Genomic DNA, 23,859 nt, shown 5'->3' with positions numbered 1-23,859 from the left:
GCCACTTTTCCAGGACGCACATTCTTTCCTACTGTGACGTCCATTTCAATACATTCAGAGAAACTCCGAGAGCGACATGGTGAATGGAGCCAATCATCTCAGGGTGAACCAGACGCAGGGTGCATCCTCTGAAGGACATAACGAGTCAATAATTACAGATGGAAATAAAATGAATGGTGCACTTACATAATTACAATCGCTGTGATGTACAGTAGTAGTTTCAGATTCTCCCCTTTTCCATTCCAGCATTTATATGAGTCAAAGCGGATCTAATCAATTTCATTATCTATCGACTAAATCTGGTGATTGAAACGCTAGTGCGCTGACTGCATTTAAATACTCAATTGCAATTAAAGATAAATGTTGAATTTATTTAAACAGAGAAAGGCCTGATGGGATAAGAGGAACTTTGAATATGTAGCTTAAAGGGAAAGCACCTGAAATACACTGTTCAAGGTAAACACTGTCGAGTGTGCTGTTAAGGCTGCTCCTGAGTGTGGACAGACAATGACACGACAGACCTGTGGGCACAGACATGGAGCGGGCCCTAATCCCATCAATCAGAACCCCCCCCCCCACATCAGACACACACATGCACTAATCCCAGCACTAGCATTCATTTTGTGTCTTTGTCTCTGGTTTATTAACCTGTTCACCTCTCTGGAGATATCATCCATACATAATATTATATCACTATACATTATATTATAGTATATCTACATAAAGTGGAGCAATTCTGCTTTTCAATACGTATTTAAATGGCTTTACTTATTAAGTTAATTTGTCTTTATTCAACATACTGTACAACTGTACACTGTAGGGGGCAGATGATTAAACAGTAAAAAAGATAATGGGTTACACTCACAGGCAGATTTTTTATATTAAAGGATAATGGGTGACAATGAAAAGAAAAATGACGAGCAAAATGAAAGTAGAGCTGCTTGACGAAGATGTCAACTTGAAAAGACATGCGAGTGCAAGGTTTGTTGTTTGTGTGCTGCAAACCAAACACAAGGGGATCTCTACAGTGAAGTTATAAGTCATGTCCTGTCTCCTTCATGCTCGACCCAGACGCCACCCCTCACCTGAACCCCCTGACAATCTCCTGCTGCTTTCTTCTTATGTAAAAGGGAAAAGCCGGAGAAAGTCCAGCCGGAACATTTTCTGGATTTCATGTCTGAAAACAGCTTAGTAGAAGTAATTTGAAAACAAGGCTTTAAGAACCACTAACCCTGAGGCCCCTGGGCCTGTTCGGTAATTCATGCACGGGTGTATATTATATAAACCATGAATCAATAACCTTCATATCCATGTTCATTTGCTCCATGTTATAATAATCACTTCAACCTTGATAAAATGCTCAGCGATAACCACGTGCACTGTTTGTATGTACAATGAATGATGTACATACTGTATGTGTATATTTTTTAAATACACGTGTGAGTGTGTGTGCGTGTGTGTGTGAACAATGTCACGTCTATGGACAAGCTCCTCAAGAGAACTCCTCGGGTTGAGCACTTGGTGGAGCTCCATTCTGTGTTTTCCCACCGCCGCCGTTGCATCCTGTGATCTCTGTGTGGCGAGACGTGATGTAGCTCTTCTTCCTCGCGGACAGGGAGTGCTTCCTCCCAGAGCCACCACCAGGGCCACCATCACCTTCAGCGGGGTCGTAAACAACCACCATGGTGGTATCCATTCGCGACAGCGTGTACATGCTGCTCTGGCGTGTCGGGTGCAGCCGCGTCGAGCGCAGTTCCAGCTCATCGTAGCTGGACACCTTGATGAAGGGGCACCAGCGAAACGCTCGCTTGAAGCCCGCTCGGAACCTGGAGGGAGGCCAAGGAAAGGGAAACAAATGAAAATGACATATGGAACGCACATTACCTGGCTGATGGGTACATTTTAATAATATAAATGGATCCATGGTTTATTTTCTTCGAAGCAGCATACATTCTTAAGTTTCATTTCTCTAGGTTTTTTAAAAGCATGTCAACGTTCGAAATATTATATTTTTATTGTCAAATAGATCGCAAGGGAACGAAGGACACAAATAAAGTATTTATGTAGAAAATAAGAGAAAATCTGAGGGACACATGGTAAATGCTACAAAACAACATAATGAAATGTTATTGACCTACAGAAATGGATCTGTTTTCCTTTACCATGTCATTACACTGGATTTCTCTTTATGCTTGAGTTAAAAGCACCATGGACGGGTTTCTCTTTACTATTAGCAGATAATGAGGAGCTCCGACTTTGAGTTTGTAAATGAGGAACCCAGCTTTTATCATCTGGAAAACAAATAGTGATGACACATGATTACACTCAGTGATGCACACTGAACAAAAACATTAATTACAGCACGAACCATATGGATTTAGGAGGCTGATGCAGATATAAGGGGTAAAATATATTTTTAAATGAAATGATTCCTAAGATGTCATTATCAAACCATCATGACAAAGAAATGTAAATGAGGCTTCATATTTTACAGGTTAAAACTTATTTTAAGTAAAGATAAATAAAAAGAACACAAATAAAAAGACATGACTTGAATTAGGAAAGTAAACATATATATATATATATACAATGTATATGTACATATATATATCTTTCATAGAACGTAAACATAAATGGACAACTTTTCTGTGTCCTTTATTCTGTATATTAAAGATATGGTTGTGAAAAGCCAACGTGTCTGGCAACAGCTTAAATGGCCAAGATGCTGATAGCTGACTCTCGTCTCTCATCAGCTGTGGCATCTTGCCATTTGGTCCAACCTGTGTCTTTATTGTCCCCAGTTGAAGGATTGTCAGGATACTATTTACTAATTATAGAAATGTTATTGCAGCCACGTCTGTCGAGCCTATTGATCATCTCTGTTTTCTCTATTATTAGCAAATAATAATATATTAACAAAAAATCAAGACCCATTCAGGCTATTTTTATTCTATCCTAACATAGAAATACAAAGAAATAAAAGTTGGTCTTACGCCAAAAATAAAAAAGGGAATTCTGCGTTTAACTTATTGATCAGCATGATAATAGAATAAGTTCAACTTTTGTCCTCTCAGTCAGTACCAGTGGTGAAGTCCAGCTGTTCCACTGTAACCCCTTTGTGTTTATTAGTTTGTCAACTGAGCCCGGTCGATACCCACCTGCTGTTGAGGCAGCAGTAGATGATGGGGTTGTACATGGTGGAGCTCATCGCCAGCCACAGCACCGACAGGTAGACCTGCTGGATGTTCTTCCACTTGCTCAGACGCTTGTTGAGACCCGTCACGATGAAGTAGACGTGATAGGGCAGCCAGCAGAGGGCAAAGGTCACCACCACAATGATCATCATCTTCACCACCTGCAAGAGGGAGAGAGGGAGCGAGCAAGTGGGTGTGAGCGGTGTCCATGGAAACACAGAAGCGGAGTGAGGGATATCAGTGTGCAAGCTGCTGGAAATTATACAGGAAAGCAAAACCACTGACCACCCTCTGTCACCCTCTCAGCAGAGAATGAACATTTCAATATTTGAGGAATAGAAAGAAGGCATGTAATTTCAGTGCTTTCCTGAATTACAGTATTTTGGTTGCACCTGTATCTGGATATGTGTGTGTGTGTGTGTGTGTGTGTGTGTGTGTGTGTCTTCCAGGTATTACTCATGTTCTTTTGACTAGTCTTCCTTATGGGAACCAAAACGAGTCTCCAGACAAACATTTTTAAATCTTGAGGTAATATATGTTTTAAGGTTAGGTGTAGGTTAAAGTAAGGGTTAGAACCAGTCAGTGTAATGTCTGCTGATTTTTGCCGTTTGTTAACCTTGACCTCCAAAACCTGACTTTTAATAAATCCTGCTCACTATTCCTTAAATTGGCCTTTTTATCTACATGTGCAGAATCGTATAAGGATGTTAAGAACAGCCCCTCCATTCATAGCTGAGTGTAAATCCATCATAAAACATTTTTTTAAACAACCTAATTACTTGTTCAGAACTTATACACCGGTAGGTCTAGCTATTTTTCTTTCGTAAATCCCTTTTTTTTTTACTCACATGAACCAGGCTGTACTTTATTTAACATTTAACATTGTTTAACTTTAACATCTGTTCTCTACCCAGTCAAAACTGACCAATATGGTATTATATAGAAAAGACATGGGCCCGGATGACACAGGAAAACTTTACCATATCAAAACAATTTAAGTGAAAACATATTGCAGAACAGTAAGAATATTACTAAAATCAGATAATTAACGCTGCTATTGCTAAGATTTATTTGACAGTTTTTGTACTCGTCTTTTTTTAATGTCATTCCAACAGATCCAAGAAAGTAAATTTCCATAATTTCTGAATAGTTTATCAACTGATCAATCTCTCAGTGAATTTTCCAGTCGGTTTCTTACTGGACGTGAATGGAATAAACCACTGAGGCTTCTCTCTGGGTGGTAGCTGGGAACACCATCTATTAAACTGTGTGACTGGAGAGTCATGCAACCGGAGACAAAACAGACACGTTTTGTGTCCTTGCTGTAATATAAACAAAAATCCTGACAACCCACTTTTTTTTTTCGAGTGCATGTTTCAAAGACGTTGTAATGTACCACATTACATGTACCACGCTGCACACTGTGCCCGGTGGCGGCTAAACCGAGGTGAAGCACTCAGTCAGTATTTTCTCAGTTGGATGACATTGTGCATGCAGGCTGTCTCTCTGAAGACATGATGGGGATTTGAACGTGGCTCAAGAGGAATAACTGAAAGGTCGTAAAAGCTCAAATTGGTGTGAGTGCAAGTGTAAACGTTTCTGTCGCAGGTGACGTACAGCGCCTTTTACCAAAGAAGCCCTTGGTCTAGGGGAACACAGACATAACATGTGGTGCTTCTCCCATTCTCCCACTCCCAAGCAAGCCAGTGTCACAAGGTATTTTTGTTTAGGGGTAGCTTTTTATTTTAACTTCAGAGGAAGAGAAGGCCAACACAACAAACAAAAACAATCTATTTCCCTACCTTCCTTCTACAAACCAAAAATGTCAACAAAAAGACAAAAGATTACCTAACTCCTAAACCAGAAACACAGGAGAAAAAAGGGTAAAAGAAAATGGCTTCTCCCTCCTACAGGGCTACCACACACAGTTTTTCTATTTTCATTCATAGGCAAGACAACAATAATTCAGCCTGACACTGGTCCCAGTTGAATCTGGGAGAATTGGTGGAGAGAGGGGAAGACTGCAGTCAGTCAGTGGTTCAAGTAGGCTCCTCTCTTCACTCTGGCCAATCCTGGAGCAGCAATCAGGCGGCTCACGCCAATCAGCAGGTCCAACCTGCTAGTAATCAGGCACCCACACACACACACTCACTCACTGAAGAAGACTGCTCACACTCTAGGAGGAGGAACAGAACAGTAACATATATACACAGCCAGGGTCGTAACACAGACTATTACAGCATTTAGGAGGAGAAGGCTCTAAAAGGAATGTGAAGGGTTTGATGCACTTATTCAAAATTATCAGTGTCGGTCAAATCTGTCTCTGGCTTTGTAACAGTGAAAACTCCTTACTAAAAGTAGTTCACCCATCAGTCTAGACTCAGTCATGCTCCCAACAACACCCACGATCAATCTAAGATCACCAGTTGACCTTAGTCCAATCTACGTGTCTTTGGACTGGGAGAAAAAAGTGCCCCTCCAAATCCCTGCATGCAAACAAGGAGGAAACAAAAAATGGCATCAAACCAACCCGTGAACATTGTCTTGAAAAAAATAATATACAGTTAGAGTATTCAATTAAATAGTGGGTCACTTTAGCTTTAGAAAACTAATTTGCAGCAGACTGTTTCAACGCATTTGATGTTTTTGGACAATGGAGCTTTGGGGGAACAGCCTACACAGTTAATTAGTGCTGGATAATTCAGACTGAAGCTATAGTGTTTGAATCTTTTCAATCAGGTTTCTTGTTAATTCACTTTTTCATCAGGGTTCCCCATCCTTTTATGGAATCAGGTTTTTCACCAAACTAAATAACCCGAAGGTAGAAACCCTCATTTGCCCTTGTGTCTTGTTTTAACTGTTCATATCTGAAATACCAGAGAACTCAATACCATCCATTTAATTTATGATATATTTACACATAGGATATTTTGTATGAAGCTGGATTCTCAAACATTCAGAGTATGTGTGTCTGCTTTACCGCAGTCCTGACAGGAAACTTATTGTTTTGACATGTAAGTACTTTACATCTCATTGTAAAAGTAGTGAACTTATTGCATGTGTTGTGAGACCGTTTTAAACAGTCCAGAGGAGAAAAAAGTAGGCATTGTATTTCTTTAAGATCTTTAAACCAAGCTAGTGCCGCCTAAAATATTACACATTATTCATAGACAGGAAAAAATACTGAATTCCTCAAGTATTTTACTCTAAAATCCAGTACATAGGCATAAAGGTTTCGGGCTTGATGAAAACATCTAATCCACAGTCTTCATTGCCCTTCTTCCTTCTTTACCATCTCTAGGAATATTATTAAATCTAAAGTGACACTGAAATGTAAAAAAACTCCTGCCATTCTAATTAAATCTTAAAGGATAAGAAGAATGTCAAAACACCACTATTTAATGAACAAAAAAAATGTCATGCGTCTAGCGTTAAGAAACTTGATGAATGACAATATGCAAGTAAACAGAGATTTTTTATGGAGCTAATGAGACGTTTTAGAATGTGGAATGTGACGCTGTGGGAATTTATCTAATGAGGAGGCTGTCAGGTCACAATGTTGAGGTTGAGTGTAAAGGTGCTGATGGAAATGATGAGAAGTCCAGCCTGATTCCCTTTATCTGCTTTAATGAAACCCGGGTTTCAAAATGCACTGATCACTGATCTGAACCTAAAAGCTGGGGAATGTTGTCAGAAGGAACCAAACTGCATAAAAAACTATTCAAAGAGCCGATGGGACATAAATTACTGTCAATCTTAATTGTAACTTCTACTAATAATCACAGTCACATTCAAGTCTTTTTTGACTGAGTAATGAACTGCATTCTGTTGACCAGAGTCAGGATTGGGTCAATAAATAAACCATTGTGCAAGTTGGCCTAAAGGGAAAAAACGCTGAAACCAGAGCAATCAATCACAGATTATTGGACACCATGTATCCTAATTAATATACAATATAATTATGAGTGAATTAAAGGGGCATTGCAGTGTGTATTGATTGAGAATATGGTGCTTTGTGTTAAATACCACATTAATTAAGAAATATGATAAATTCTGAAAACATTTACTGTAATTTAGATCCAATAATGTCGTTTACTGTTTTCTGCAGAAGTGAAAAAAATGCAACACCTAATTCATTTTGCACAAACACGTCACTGCTCATTATGCTCTGTAGTGTGCATGGATTTTTATTCTTGAATAATTAGAATAAATCACACAAACAACATTGGTAAATGTGAGAATCATTGAGAATGCTGCATAACTGGGTTTCTTAGGATTTCTTCTGAGAAATATTTCGTAAATGGAGGGAAGGAGGAAGAAAAACTACCCAACCACTAAACTAACCCTCAACTTGAGAAAATAGTTTAAAATGGTAGTAAACAAAAATATTATCGTCACCTTTAGAATTCGATGTGTTATTTATATTATAGCTTCCAACTTCCTGCTGTATGAGTGGGTCGATATCTAGACACCAAACTTGTATTATGCTGTACATAATCTGAATTAACACACAATCTTATCCACATTAGCTAGCTGGCTGAAACAAACAAGATATGTGAAGATACAGTATAAATATATTTATATATATTGACTAATGAGCATTTGAGATGCCTTTCAGGTGTTATTTACACATAACAACGAAACTGTTTCCCTGTTCAAAGGAAGACAGAAAATAAGCCAATTCCTTTACATTCAAAACGAGTCCTTTGAATCCCCCCAGCAAACATCATTAGGAGATAAAACAGAACGTGAACGACGAGTCATCAGTCTAAGTCATTTAACTCCCCAGCAGGAGAGGATTCTGTCTAGCTTTCACTCTACAGGACCCAGTGTAGAAAGCGTAGTGCAAGTCACTGAAAACAAACATCTGCATTCATACAAATCCTCAAGTCAGAGGAAGGTCTTAGAATCCTTGAATGCAGAAACAAGTCTCTTACGGCAAACAGCTGCTCCGCGTGGAGAATCTGCCACATGCCAAATATGAATGAGTTAGTCTGTGAGGGAATTCCATCAATTTTAACAAGATGGTTTCTATGACTAAGGCAGTTATTTCAAAACATAACTGCACGGCAGCACGCATGCAAATGATAGATGACTGTGAAAGAACATCTCTGAAACACGAACAGAGCAACTTGCAAAGAAACACTTTGTATTTACTCACTGTATCTAGCACAAAATCTCAGTCAACACTGTGAATCACATATAAATCAAATGAGCAGTGGGAAACAAATGGAAGTGGATGAGGAAAACCTATTAGCTCGATGCTTATTGGCTTTTGAAAGAACCGTAATGAAACTCGCATGCTAATGAGCTTTTCTATCATACAGAGTGGATATTGAGTTAGATTTTAAAACCCGAGCAGTCTTGGGGGTGCCCCGGCCCTAGATCTATGTTCCTTCATTAATCCCATAAATGACTTCCCATTAGTTAGCTCCAAGCCATGATGAGTTCTATCAACAATTCATCATGTGGTACGATAAAGACAAAACCCAGAACCAAAACAAAGTGCAGACAGTTCCTCAGCATTACATACAACAAATTCATAGACACTCTTCTGCAAGATGGGGTCTTTCGGTAGAGAAAGGGACATTTCCAGGTAATTTGGGGGCCCTATAGGCAGGAGAGACCTGAGGGCCCCTAATTGTCATTGGTTTGGGACTCCTCAGTTTATGGCCCCCTGAGGCAAGTGCTTGTTGCAACACCCATGATAATCATGTGATAATTTTACCGAAATATTCAGATGTTCCGTTAGCAGCATCAGAATTTCCGTTAAATACTGTTCAAAATGGCCATCGGCGAGTACGCTAATTTATCTACTCGAGAGAGTTTGCACTGTACCGCTATCTGCAGGTAGTGTTGTTAGAGCACTGGAGAAGAAGTGTACCGTTAGCCGGAGCTAGCTAAGATCTCAGCACTTGGACAATATTTCATGCTGACTGGAAATTCCCACAAGTAAAATGGTGAAGCTGTGTTATTTCTGTAATGCATTGGTATCAGAACGGGACTCAGTATCGACCGCTATGCAAAGTCCATGATATTTGCTGTTGCAGTTCAGTCGTACGGAAAAAGCATTATTAGGCTAAATGTTTTTTACTCTACACACCTATAACACACAGGAAGCAGGACATGAATCTTGTGTGTAAGTTCACCATCCACCTTGGATGTTATAAAAATACAATACGAGTACAATACAGAAACACTTTCAGCAACATGTGCCCAAAGTATCAGATATAATGAACGTCTCCCTCCAACTTCTGTGCTATACAATAATGTAGAAACTATTCCACAGGGGAAAAGGTTGCTAGTGAATATAAGGAGGCATCTCTTGAAATAAACGTTTAGATAGATGTAATTCAAAGGAGACTCACAGCTTTATATATGGTGAGTAGTTGCTCTTTTGAGTCAGTGGTTATGTGCCATTAAAAGAAAGAAAGGAAGATCCGAGGTGCTGTGGTGTTTCAATAGGAGCCTTTGTCAAGGTGTGAGAAAGACAGAGAATCAATTATTGCCTCGAACAGAAGAGCAGTGGAGGCTACTCGACTGTGGTCCCACTACTTAAGGCCGCCATTTACTCTCAAAGGAAAGCAGCCAACTCCTATTCTATCATAGAGTGGCACTTTGACTGACCCTTAAAACTGTGATTTCCATTAGGGCAGAAGGCCGAGCTCCTGCCTGTGCAAACCTAAGCTCGTCTCGCAGACACCTCCATTGACACCTGTCCAGTCGGGATTAGAGCGGAGCCATTATTGCCGGAGGTTGGCAGGACACACAAACACACTGGCTTGACACTTAATTTCTGGAAAAATCTGATTTGGCAGAGATAATCCATCCCAATCCTCTCCAGCACATAAACACGTCCCCGAGACTTCAGACGACATTAGATTGATTTACTGGAGACTTACTCTAACCTTAATCATATTTCCTACTTGCCTTAATGCTAATCTTACCTTACCTAAGAACCTTAGAACATGCTGTCACTTAAAGATGTAATGATTTACGTTATGGGGACTTGATTTTTGTCCCCATAAGGTAGACAAGTCCCTATAAGGATTTTGACATAACAAGATTAATACATGATTAATACATGGACCACATACACACTTAGTCATCAGAGAGCAAGCAATGGGGCTTCCACACTAAAACGAGCACAGATTAAACTGATTTCAAAGATTCATACTTTAGTTTTATGACCGAGTCAGTCCCCATTGTGAGTTTAAAGTAGTGCGCCTGCAGTGTGGTGATTACCGTAGAATGGATTCACTTAATACAACAGTCTTGTAAATTTCTTGCTCAATAGAGACGATGTATTTCTTCCTATCACACCACAGAGGAAATGTGTCATCAAGGTGAAACGCAAGAAAATCCTGAGCAGATGCGTTTATATAAAATCTACACTTCCTGCATCATAACTTCATTTCCTCTTGGTGACCTGCATCACATGACTGCATGGACCTCTTGTGTGAGTATCAGCAGCTTTTGAACACCTAATCGTCACCGTTCAACACAAACCAAAGAAGAAGAGTGGTCATGCTGACGTCACTGATCATCTAAATGACTGATATTGATATCTTTGGTCAAACAAGAGGTCAGTCTGGTCAAACCATGGATGATTGTAATGCGTTAAAATAACAGTGATTATTCCGAATCATTGACGAGTAGCACAGAGCTATTCCATTTATATAACGAGTCTGCACAGGATGCGTTCAGGCGCAGTCCTGAGTTGTGCTTCTATCTTTGGAAGCATTCAAAGAGAAATACTGGTAACTTCATTAACATGCAGGGAAATAGACTTGGAGTAAACAAAGGTAGTACTAATGGGGATGTAGCGTCTGTAAAATTCTCATTACTTATTACGCAGCCTTTGCAAGCAGCTGTAGTGATAAAAATAAAGCTCATCGGTTCCATCTGACATGCATGATATTGACTGACACAAATCACTGCAGTAACTCAGTGTCTGTGATTTGTCTGTCACAGTTGTTTTAACTTCTGTGGAGGCCGTCTAGTTGATTTCACTTGTTTTTTTTCCTACTACTTCACCCCAATGATTTTAATGATTTCATTTAATTTGTATTTTTTTATCCAGGGTTTTCTGGGGATACAGTTAATACATAAGGTTTTGAACCAGCTACCCCTGTGATGCTTGGCACTGTTGCCCTGGGCTGTGCTCTCTTCTGTAACCTGTTCTGACCGGAGCATCCGAGCACTCAACTCTCCACCCTCATGACATTCATCCCCAGGACAAACACACTGCACGGTGCCACCAGAACATGACACACTAAAAACAAACATATACACAAAATGTAAACTACTGTTTCTATACAGGCCCTAAAATATAGAAAATAACACTGAAAATAAAGAGAAGCATAAAAACATGGGTTCTTCCTGTGCCCAGAGAGCAGCACACAAACACCCGGACCCACAAATATATTCAGTTATTGATTTGTGCAGCTGCTCTTGATCTCGCCTCCCTAAAGGTTCATTTTCCAGCTGGAAGACTCAGAAATAACAACCCGAGGCATCTGAAGCCAATGCTAATGCTCAGGTGAGGTAGAACGCAAGCAGAGACCAGAGAAGGAAGCGTGGACCCTGCCTTCAGGCCCAGATTCTGTGGGACCTCTGGCTCACTCGGCAGTTGTGGAGCACTCACAACATTACATGAATGACGAGATAAGAAGCAAATTAACGTTTTCCAGAGAAGATATGTCGTGAAAAGGAAAGAATGTCAAAGCAGAGTTTTGTCTGGGAGCTGCACTTGTGTCTGTTCCTATTTTTATGATTTTCAGTGATACAGAACAGTTCCTTACAGCTTACAGTAGAAGATGTAGCAGTGATTGGTCAGTGGACACCTGAGGTGCATGAGCGTCTGGATACAATCTGTTTATAAAGGCTTCACTTTCTCACTTGTTTAAATAACTGTCAGCCTGCAAGTGTTTGCTCATTCAATGTTTTCTTTGGTGTTGACTCCCCTCAGCTTTTCACATTTGGTTATCTTTTCTTATTATGGTTATGTTGTGGCTTTTGAGTGGTTTAATGGGTTTATACACAGTATGTGTTTCATATCTTTTGTTTATTGCTAAGTTCATACATCACATAGTTTACCAAACAGGGGGAGTTGTATACGAGAGCAGCCGGCGTCTGGGGATGCCTGAGGTATCTGTAAAGACTGAGTGGATGTGCAGCTCGTTTCAGAAAATATAGAAAATGTAAATTGGCTCAACAAACTTAACGACTCTCGTAGATACCAGTCCCTCAAAAGATACATTTTCATTCTGATATCTGAATTATTCCTTTAGAAATTCATAAAAAAAATGTGGGAGGTAATAAACAATGGGGTGTTACGGAAAGTGATAAAATAAATTACAGGGGTGAAAATATAACTTCATTGGTGGAGGTATGTTTAAAGTAAAATAAAAACCAAATTTCCTCTTGAAAATTACCATGGCTGCTTGAGGTTGCCTAGCAAAAAAAGCCGAATGAAGATTTCTTGCGCATGCCACCAAAGCTCCGTGCACGGTTCCAGCCTTCTCTAAGCTCCAGCAGCCTGATCTCTCTTTTCAATCAATCACAACCAGACACCTCCATCCCTGCACCACCTCAACTGTGGACACCAGGTCATATCCCTTTCCATAAAACATACAGTACATTATTATCAGTCTTAAGCTGATTTCAGACATGACCTGCGAGTGAAATCTGGTGAATTGGCTAAGGAGTTTATTCAGAGTTTTCCTTTCACGCATGCACACGTTTTTCTGCACAGACGTGTTCACAACAGCAACAAGTGAATCGGGGGAGAGGTGGAGCAGCCGGGCGCAGCAGTCAGAGGCAGGAAGTGACGCTGTGGAGATCGCATCATCGTGTTTACTTCACGATGACTCCGGTAAGAAGTGTCATCAACGCCCCCACTCGCTTGCGGTGACTCAAGCGGGGTGGTGGGGGGGGGGGGTCCCCTGCTGTGTTCACACATCATATTCTCCTAAATTTACACAGACGTCCAACTAGGAGGCCAGGCAGAGGAAGTCCACAGAAACTGGGGAGCATCTCAGCTAATATGGAGTTTAACTTTTTTATTTAATTCTTAATCCGCTACAGAGAGTGTGTTATTCTCTTATTCGTCCATTCAACACAGTGCCAGACCACATTGTTAAAAAAAACTTTCTTGAATACGGGCCAGACTCCTGGGACATAAAGGGCATGGGTTCAGATGTCTCGACAAACAACGCCTCGAGACAGGGTTGGTTTTCAGAGCTGCAGTCCGTCGGGACTCATGGACAAGCAGCTGACTAAAGACAAGTGACAACCTCAAAGGTTGTGTTGAGTGGAATCAGGGTTTCCTCTGCTGAAATGGTCTCGGCGCAGCACGTTTACCTGCCGCACACGCTCCACAAACAAATGACCGTTAACAAAGGAATTCTGTGCTGACAGATGCTTTTGTTTTATTTTAAGAGAAAAGACCGATGAGTTAAAACTACCTAAAGATCCTTTTTTTCTTTACAGGCAAATAAGCATCATCTTCCCTCAAATTTCTCCTATATAAAATCCGATCATGAAAAAGCGAGGTGATAACTACGTGGAGCTGCTCACAGGAAGATAATTACAGATATTCTGGGGTCTTGACCTTTGGCGCTCAAAGACCCACGTGTTCACAGATACCAATTATCTGCATCCTCGATGGTATGGATCTCTATTTGCACCTGGAGCGCTCTTACCTTCCTTTTAGCCCGAAGCTGCCCGTGATAGTTATCACACGAGTTTCCTGGGATCTCCCCTCCCCACAGCGTCACCCCCACGACGGTGTAGGTGATGGCCATCACCACTAAAGGCAACACGTAGACCAGAACTGTCACGATGATGTGATACCTACGAAGGAGAAGGAGGAAAAAGAAGTCAGCGTTTGGGACATTTTCAGATTATGATATTTCCTTACACAGATTTTATCCTCTGTTTGAGCCTCACGCTCTGTGGCAACAAATGAAAGATGATTGGAACTGTCATGTTCAATATACTCTTACTTGAACACACTGTACTAAGGACAAGGAGGATGATGCTGCACCACACATCACACTGTATGATGAGAAGTTACAAAAACACTGACTCAATGTTTTGCACTGAACTGTAGATTGTAACTTTAAAACAGTAATTCAATTCTAATTAATCTACATGGAACAGAAGCTGCGGTTATGGAGCGCTGGTATCAAACTGAAATGTTTCTTGTTAAAGAGAGTTTATTTAAATATTCCTCACATGAAGGGGTCGTCGGCCATGTGGGGCCAGGCCACGTAGCAGAGCGTCCTGCGCGGCAGCGTTCGGACTCTGGAGAAGTAGCAGAGGGGGAAGGCGAGGACCACGGCCAGACTCCAGATACAGACGATGACTCCTGTGGTCGCTCTGGCTGAGAGACGAGGCTTCAGAGGGTGGATGATGGCCATGTACCTGCAGGTCAAAGGTCATGAGGTTAAAAAATACACTCAACAACATGGCAATCATTGACTGATTATCGATTTAATCATTTAAAGTGTCATTCTTCATCTTTTGGAACATAGCCTGTAAACCTGGTGTTCTGGGGGGTTACTCGTTTCAAAAACACTGTGAGGAGATTTAGTTTGAATGTCACCGTGATAAACTCCAAACTGGGGATGGGCATAATCAATCGACGATCGATTAATTGATCATTAAGAATTTCGTCGATGAAATAATTTTTTCATCGATAAAACGAATGCATGTTCTGTTGCGTTCTCTGCCAACACTGCAGAGCTCTACATCTCCATGAGCGCCTGAGGAGTCCACTGCTCTTCTTCAAGTAGGTCGGAATATCCGAGTTGCCTGGAACTTAGCAAAGTGAGGATGTTAGCAGCTGGAGGAAGAAGCCCGGAGCTAGCCTCCGCTGCTCGGCTTCATGTCCGCACACGGACCTTCCGTCGACGGGGAAGGGAACCCGGACAGACCCGGGTCTGGGTGAGGGGTTCCGGGAGTGAGAATGTGACAACAACCGGACTGAGACATCGGGAACCTTCAAATCGAGCTAGCTCTCAGTGGCTAGCTGCTGCTCTCAGCGGGGCTTAAGAGTACAGCAGCGCATATTTTCAAGTGTAACCATTGAACGGATCCCGTTTAACTGCCACTGGAGTTGTCCATCTTGAAATAAAGATCTCAATGAGGAAACACGCTGTGTTTTTTCTATTTTCACTGCATTTTAATATAGCCTATAAATAGTGAATATTAATATAAAATCATTCATTAATTCCCCTTAGATCGATTAAGACAATTTAATCGAAGGCCCATCCCTACTCCAAACCAACAGGAGATCCTAGCTCTGATCCTGAACCCAAGTGAGGATGCTACATGACTTTCAATGGCTGAACTCAAAGGCTGGAGCTTATCCTGTCACCTCAGTGACCGGAACCCTCAGAGGGACATCAACAAAGATGCCCCGTCTATTCACTAATTGATTGGCTTTCATTCTGAGAGGCACGCTGGCCCTTATGGATGTCAGCATGTCAAAGGAGCCAGCCAATCAAGTGTAAGCCAGTTATTTGAACTTCAACAAGCTTGCACAAAAGTGAACAATAAGAGGGCAGCACCACCTACATCATCTAGATTCACCATAACCTGAATTTAATCCTTATCTTCAGCCTAAATTTAATTATGATATTCATCCTAGACCTGACATCATAGTAATCTTCATCCAAATCGTAATTTAAACCTATATCCAATTCTTTGCCCAAACCTAATTCTAATCGTATTTGTAATGTTCACCCTAACCCTCATTCTTATCTTCAACCTAACCCTAATATTCAACCATCATAATTATTATCCTCATCCTCATCCTCATCCTAAACTTAATCCTCCCCCCAATCCCAACCTAACTCCAATCCTCACCCTAGTCCTAAACGTAATTCTGACCCTCAAAGTAAGCCTTAGCCTTCAATCAGCGCATTGAGAGTTGGTATGAAAGAAATTTAGGAATGAGAACCTTCCAAAATGGCCTCAGTTTCCCAAAATGTTGTCACTCTGTAAATTCTAAACTCAAAATGGTCCAAAAGACATGTGTACACACACAAACACACGCGCGAACACACACACTCGCAGAGGCATTACCATCCGCGGGGCTCAATCACAGAGACATTACAGCAACAGAATAATAAATCATGTCATGTTTTTGTTCCACCTGGGAGTCTGTCATAACTTCAGCTGCACAGGGAAGCTCTCCTCCAACGTACTGTTTGGAAGCCGTATCACTGTGATGTGACTTTACCAAGTAAACACACCATTTATCAACGCCTGGTGTTTAACTGGCAGAGAAGACTCACAGCAAACAGCCAAATATTCTGCAGCCAGCTAAATGTCAAGTGTCCTGAGATGAGAGGGAGATGTTTAATCTTCTGCCACCCTCACTGAGCAGTGTCATTAAAGTACTTAACAACGCTTAACGACAGAGGCATCCAGCCATGCAGAGTGTTCACTTTGGTACCTCCAACAAAGAGGTTATGTTTTCATCCCTGTCAATCTGGAAGGCTATGTGGAAACTACTGAACAGATTGATTTTCGAGACTAGGTGGAAGGATCAATTCCTTTTCTCCCCCATCTTTATTCAAAAGCACGTTCTTTGACTTACTAACTGACTTCCAATGTCACTCAAACTCAAATAGCCCCTCCTTGTGACGAGATTTTCTCTTTTCTTTCAAACTGTGTACCTGCATTCTTATTTTTTGGGATCCAGCTCTCTTCTGTTGCTCTGCTCCTACGAAACTTCTGCTACCCCATTTTTTTCCTGCACATTTTGTGCATTAATGTCAAAATTCCCAAACCAATAGAATGCCAGGTTTGGTGTTCACAAAAGAAAAGGTTACGCCCTAGTTGTGGATGAACTTTACTTGAAATTTACTTTGAAATTTAATTCTAGGGACAACAAAATATCTGAGTGCAAGCACACAGTTTGCGCACAACCAGAGCAAATTAGAGCACAAACGGAGCTGTTAGCGTGCAGGGTTTTGAGGGAAAGCATTACAAAATCTGAACATGAAATCAATAGGTCCTGCTCTCATGAATAAACTGAAAGACCACGCTCTTGAATAAAGACAGGAAGAAACCCATAGGAGGACGCCACATCATGTTCAGGAAAAACATTAACCTACTTCGTGAGGCCATCGCGACCTCGACCTTTGCAACCAAAATCAAATATAAGTCCAAGTGAAGGTTTTTTATAAATGTGATACAGTTTCCTGGAGATGTTCCACACATATCGTGTTGATAAGAGAGAAAAAAGGTCTTTGTGCGGTCATTGTGACCTTGACCTTTGACCACAAAAAATCGAATCAGGTCATCCTTGAGTCCAACCGGATATTTGTACAAAATTTGAGGAAATTCCCTCAAGGCTTACTTAAGATATTGCATTCACAAGAATAGGACGGACGAAAACAGAATGACTCCGGCTTTTGCTACCGCGGAGGCATATAAATGTTTTGTTACATTTTTACCAGTCTCCTGGGGAAGACTTCATGGATACTGATGAAACAAATGTGGCTTATTTAAAGGACTGATATGAGTTTGTGCAATTCGATGTGGATGCAAATGAAAAAATCTTTATCTGTCTAATTTAAATCTGAGGCTGTTGGGCTCTGACAGAGGCATGTGCTCTATTGAGCAGCAGTTTCTCCCAGTTTTGACATATAAACCTTTATGATTTCTGCTGTCACCACAACACAATGAAGGTGACTGGATTTTGTTTGTGCTGGTGGCAGCATTGACACATTATTCATTAATAATTCAGTGACGACAACAACATTTTGACCTAATACACTGGATGGACCACTGACCTTGCTGTCAACAGTTTTCAATGAGACTTTTCTTCTATTATCTCAATGCCCTTTACAGGCTCAGGCCAAGACCTCAGAATATGATATGAAGAGAGTGGCGACAGTGGAGAAAAAAAAAACTCCCTTCATAACTAAAGAAGCATCTCAGGGCGGGCGGCCATCTGCCTGCACCGGTTGATCACTGCTGGTGAGTTTCCAACGCTGTTTGGGCAACAAACCAAATTCCATTAAGCTTCATTATATTCAGTGGAGGGAGAAATCTCACAGATTGATATCTAGAGACCTGGACAAATGAAATCTCAAAGTGAATGCACAAGTTTAGTTAAATTACATTTTAGTGGGCGTGTTGATGTTCCTAGAAAACGACACACACTGAAGTGAAACATTTTAAATTAAAATATCTCAGGATGAAGAAGAGGTATCACACACTTCAAAGACGCTGACAAAGATTTGTCAACTTGGAGAGACAGAGATTTGAGAGCTTTTGGTGATTAGGATTTTGTGATGGTTGAATCCACGGCTATTAATTAAGATAAATGGTAAAATTCACTGCCTCGCCTCACTCATTACCTGGATTCAATTTAAGTTTATTGCTTTACCCTGCACACTGACATCATTATCACCGGTTTTGTTACTTTTTTTCCGGTAACATTAATGTAACGTAGCACAACCAGTCTTTTTAGTTGTGAAATCTCATTGATTGCTACCTTTTTGAAACCGCAATGTATTCTACACGAGGCGCGGAAATATAGTTTACTTTGTTTTGTCAAATTAGTTGTATTCATTCATTCCTCTTTGCTGTTGAGTTACCGTGTGTTTGCAACATTAGACATTAGGGTGGAGCCTGCGTAAATGCAAAGGCCTGGTAAATGGACCAGAATAAAACACCCACTTCCTGTGTCAGGCAATTTGAAGGATGGCTTTGTGTCGAGTTCAACTTTGGTGAACTTTAACCCCGGATATTGGCTTCACGTTCACATATTTGGAATGGTCCTTTCTGCTGCTCGGTCCTTGACCGTTGGACGCTGGTGTCGATGTACACACACGAAAAAAAGTGATTTCCACAACTGCATGTCATGTCCTGCCTCCTGCTGGTCTACACAGGCACCACTCCCACCCTTAATGTTCCGCACATTGTCCTGTGGTCATGAACACATCTGACCTGGACATCCTCCTGCTGCGTTCTTCATATATGACTCACAAACTGTAGAAAATATTCTGAAAACAGTATTGTTGGCAAAGCTGTTTTGTCGCCAATTGTTGCAGTAAAGCAATAGTAGCACACACAGTAGCTACATTTGTTATGAATGGTCAACAAAAGATAATATGAGCATATGAAATGTTCATTTACAAGATGTACTTGAAAGAAAAATACAGATTGTAAATATATTCAGTGCATAATGTGAATGTTTGACTGGTTGTTGGGGGGCGGCTGTGGCTGAGGGGTAGAGTGGTCGTCCTCCAACCAGAAGGTTGGCAGTTCAGCCTTCTCCATTTGCATGCCGAAGTGTCCTTGGGCAAGAGACTAAAGATACTAAGTGGCCCCTCATAGATATTGATTGCACTAATTGAAATTAGTTTTGGATAAAAGCATCTGCCAAAGGACATGTAATGTAATGTAATGGCTGTGGCCGTAATGAGGGACTCCAGACAGTGATTGAACCAGTGTCAGTGTGTAGGGATGTATTCTCATTATCACATGCAGTACACAATTGGGGCGGCTGTGGCTGAAGGGTAGAGTGGTCGTCCTCCAACCTGAAGGTCGGCGGTTCGATCCCCAGTCTGACCCATCTGCATGCCGAAGTGTCCTTGGGCAAGATGCTGAACCCCGAATGGCCCCCCATAGAATAACAAAGTGCTGTGAATAGATGCACTGTATGAATGTGTGTGTGAATGGGTGAATGTAAAACTGTACTGTAAAGCGCTTTGAGTGATCATCAAGACTAGAAAAGCGCTATATAAATACAAAGCCATTTACCATTTACAATTGCACATGCGGTAACACTATACATAGGTTGTTTAACACAATGCTGCTGCAACCACACATACTGAAACAAATATATATCATGAACTGTAGAAGTTTATACGCTACTTACTACTTCACTGTTTTCAGTCGTAATGCTGTGACTTCTTTCTACACATTCAGCAGTGTGAATAATGAGAAAGGCTCAAGCTGTGACACCATGAAAAGCTTTAAGGCTTCGGCAGTTACCTTACACACACACAAACACAGCCACACACACAAACATGCGCTGGACCGGAGTTTATCTTTTGCTGCAGTGCCCAAAGACAGCAGCACAGGGAGTCAGCAGGAAGGACCAATTCACAGATGATCACGAACTGTGGCCTCATGCCATTTCAAGACATCAGAGCAGAGACAGCCCCATACCGAGGTTACGAAAAGCATGACCCGGGGGGTTGCATCTGCATCACGTGGGTCACGGGGATGTTCTGTTTCTCAGCACACACTTGACAGAATGGAAAGGACACAGCGAACCAAAAATACCAACGCGTAGAAGTTGTTGTGGAAGAGCTCGGCCTCAGGAAACACACTGTTCCCTGTGTCAAGGAGAAGTACCGGAGGAGGAAAACACCTCGCACAATATTAAAACACACTGTGACAATTGCACACAAGCTGCCCACACACACACAGAAACTCAGTGTGTGTGTGAGAGTGTGTGTCTACGGCTTTGACATGATCTTTGTTTTCATTACACTGAGCCTGTGGCCGCTTCCTTCATCGGTCTAATCCCTTTATTCAAACATTATGACGTCTGACCATCCGCTGATCAGTATCAAAGCCCGGCTGATAGTGATGACTGCATGGCCACATTTACTGGAAAACTACAGGGGGAAAGAAAGGAGAGAGTGATGGAGGGAACAAGTAAGGAAGGGGAGACGGAAAGGGTGTGGGAAAACAAAAGGAGATGAATAAAATGAGTGCATGTGAGGGAAAGGATGAGAGTCAGGGAGCATGAAAGCATGGAAGGGTGATCTTCTCAAGGGTGCGAGTGAACACACACACACACACACACGGTCTCTGCATTGGAGACCCTTCTAAACACAAAAGCCACAGTCTGTGATTGAGTGGCTGTCAAACACAAACGTTTATGTTTGGAAAAGACCCCACGGAGTGAGAGAGAACAGCCCCCTGTACTATGCAGCCGCCTTCACATTATAATAATTCAAAGCACAAACAGGTAATTACCCACTTGCACCACTGGGGACTGAAATAAATGTTTGCGTAAGTCAGCAGGGAGCATGAACTCTGATTAAATAATGTGTGAGGAATTTTCAATTGATCCAATGGAGACTCCATATGTATTAGCTCTTCTTTTTTTTAAGCATGAGGGCACAAGTTAGGATATCCATTAATTCCGTTGTAGGGCTCATCGCAGCCTGGAGGACATCGCGTCCTCAAAAAAGACTTAATATGAATCTGAATTGTTTTTCTTTTTCTTGTCATAAGCACAGGATTTCATTTTCCACCACTGCTGGTCAAACGGAGCTTAGTCAAGTGGAATAATGGGAAACGAGATGTCGAACAATCATGCGTGAAACACTCGACATGAAAGAGTTGGGGTGACAAGGATATTCTTTCATCCTGTGCAGCTTTAATTCTGTTCCGCATGTGCTCAGGACATTTCATTGCTCACTTAATGATTTGACGGTGCACTGGGCATATAGGTATATTCTACACCCTTGGCTGGAGATGCTCTTCCATATATTCCTCATTACCTGATATTGTGTATCTCTTCAATACGTATACTGATATTTTCTGTTCATTTATTCCAGTGCACCCAAATTGTTAATATATAATAAATATATTTAAATCTTATTATTCTCACTTTATATTGTATTTCTTACATGTGCTCTGTGTGTGACTGTGATTGTATTGGGGTCGACCATCAATGTGTATTTTCTATCTTGTTGAGTTGAAGGTTTTTATATGTTTCACTGTAAATCACTACAGTACAGGGTCTACCACTGTATGAAATGTGGTGTACACATTACATTTTAGTGATTGATTAATTACTGTGGACTATGACACTATATCTAAATCTTTTTAAATCTTTATTGTTTTCAACTGTGATAATTTGTTTTAACTGTATCTATGTATTATTGCATTTTTACGCACTAACCAGGAGTACCACCAATTTCGTGCTTTTACAATATATGATAATACAGGATTTCTATTTGATTCTATTCTATTCTATTCCTCTACCTCTTCTATACAAATAATTGATTTACCCAAAAGAGAGAGAGAGAGAGAGAGAGAGAGAGAGAGAGAGAGAGAGAGAGAGAGAGAGAGAGAGAGAGAGAGAGAGAGAGAGAGAGCGCGCGCATCAGTCATTCATGACACATTGTGCCTCTATCTCACCTGTCCACAGCTATCGCGGTCATGGAGTAGATGCTGGCGAACACGGAGGTGACGGGGAAGAAGTTGTGGAATTTGCAGTACGCTTCTCCAAAGTACCACTCCCCGTGCGCGGCGTAGATAAAGTTTATCAAAGTGTTGAACGCGGCCATGGACGCGTCCGAAAACGCCAAGTTGAGCAGAAAGTAGTTGGTCACCGTCCTCATGCGTTTGTGCGCCAGGATGATCCAGATCACGATCAGGTTCCCGAACACGGCCACCGCCAGCACCACGCTGTAGGCGATGGACCAGAGCGCGACGCGCCACGGCGGCTGCACGAACTGGTTGGTGTAGTTGGTCGTGATGTTGGATCCGTTGTGCGGAGCCGCCATCCTCTCCTCTCGTCTCCTTCCCTCTGAATGCTTGTTTCACTCTGGTCTACCTAATGAGGTGCGGAGCTGTGGAGTGTGGTGGGAGAAGGTTTGCGAACCAGCTGGCACCATTGCGCGCAAAGCATCACCACTCGCTAAAAAGCAGACAGCTCCCACTAAGGTTCCTGCAGTGTGGTCTCCAGACGTCATAAAGTAGCACAAATGAAACGCGGTGAAAGTGAAAACCTAAAGTGTCCCTCAGTGCCTGTTGAATGTGAGTGAGCGCACAGCCTCTCGTCCTCCAGCAGCAGCAGCGGGCAGGGCGCAGTGCGCACTCAGTGACGCACAAGTGGCACAAACGGTGAAAGAGATTGATTGATACTTGTAGCTGCTGGTTTAAACTTCATGAATAACAGATGGGTCTCTCTCTCTCTCTCTCTTCTCTCTCTCTCTCTCTCTCTCTCTCTCTCTCTCTCTCTCTCTCACTGTCTCTCTCCCTCTCTCTCTCTGTAAGATGTAATCATTCAGCGTATACCTTTATCATCCCTGACCCCTCAGATGATCTGCAGGATATTGAAATATTGCAGAAAGGGTCTGTGCTAGTCCAATTATGTAGAAGTGCTTCATGTCCCTGACTCCAATATGCAGTCAAATTGATTTCATCTCGATAATTATACAACATTTTTCTAAATATAGTTATTACCTGGCTATGGCTGCATTGTCAATAAGGATTGTTCATAAAGTCCTGTAGCCCTATATCTGTTTGAGGACTACTCCTCGTGAGGGTGTAGGTGGCAGTGTCTCAATTCAGTGGTCGCATTCGTAGGAGACTGCCTTGAGGGATCGATTGTTTCACAGCGGCTTGACATTTCGTAGGTTCTTTCAGATGTGTCCGACAGAAGTGTCCTTTCATCCCTGATTAACAAAGGCTCCAGCGAGTGGATCCTTCCCGGCTTCAGGGACAAACTGTTTTTCAAAGAGGTAATGGGGCCGGCAAGCAACGAGATGTCCAACGCTCGAGTATCGCACTTCAACTCCACCTAACAGCTAACGGTATACATGTGTTGAGAAAAAATATGGGGCTTTAGAACTTTCTCATCATGTCCAACTTCAGCTCTGTTGCT

General features: G+C 41.6%; 1 protein-coding gene across 1 annotated transcript; it reads right to left on the bottom strand.

The window, feature by feature from the left end:
* Positions 1-1,492: 1,492 nt before the first annotated feature.
* On the bottom strand, positions 1,493-22,759 carry tacr3a (tachykinin receptor 3a). Its single transcript, XM_053418888.1, has 5 exons — positions 22,389-22,759; positions 14,436-14,624; positions 13,901-14,051; positions 3,159-3,355; positions 1,493-1,826 (listed from the first exon to the last, which is right to left on the bottom strand). The coding sequence occupies exons 1-5, from the start codon at positions 22,754-22,756 to the stop codon at positions 1,493-1,495; spliced, it is 1,239 nt and encodes a 412-aa protein (XP_053274863.1). The 5' UTR covers positions 22,757-22,759.
* Positions 22,760-23,859: the final 1,100 nt, after the last annotated feature.

This window comes from Pleuronectes platessa, chromosome 3 (assembly GCF_947347685.1).
Source record: "Pleuronectes platessa chromosome 3, fPlePla1.1, whole genome shotgun sequence".
NCBI lineage: Eukaryota > Metazoa > Chordata > Actinopteri > Pleuronectiformes > Pleuronectidae > Pleuronectes > Pleuronectes platessa.
This window is presented reverse-complemented; position numbering and strand designations above follow the sequence as displayed.

What these genes read in the sequence shown, in the direction of transcription:
- tacr3a (XM_053418888.1), bottom strand. Translation starts at nt 22,756, where the DNA reads ATGGCGGCTCCGCACAACGGATCCAACATCACGACCAACTACACCAAC. An exon ending in AGCTTCGGGCTAAAAGGAAG is followed by an intron (nt 3,356 to 13,900) that starts GTAAGAGCGCTC and finishes TCCCTCTTGCAG; the next exon opens with GTGGTGAAGATGATGATCAT. An exon ending in TACTGCTGCCTCAACAGCAG is followed by an intron (nt 1,827 to 3,158) that starts GTGGGTATCGAC and finishes GCCTCCCTCCAG; the next exon opens with GTTCCGAGCGGGCTTCAAGC.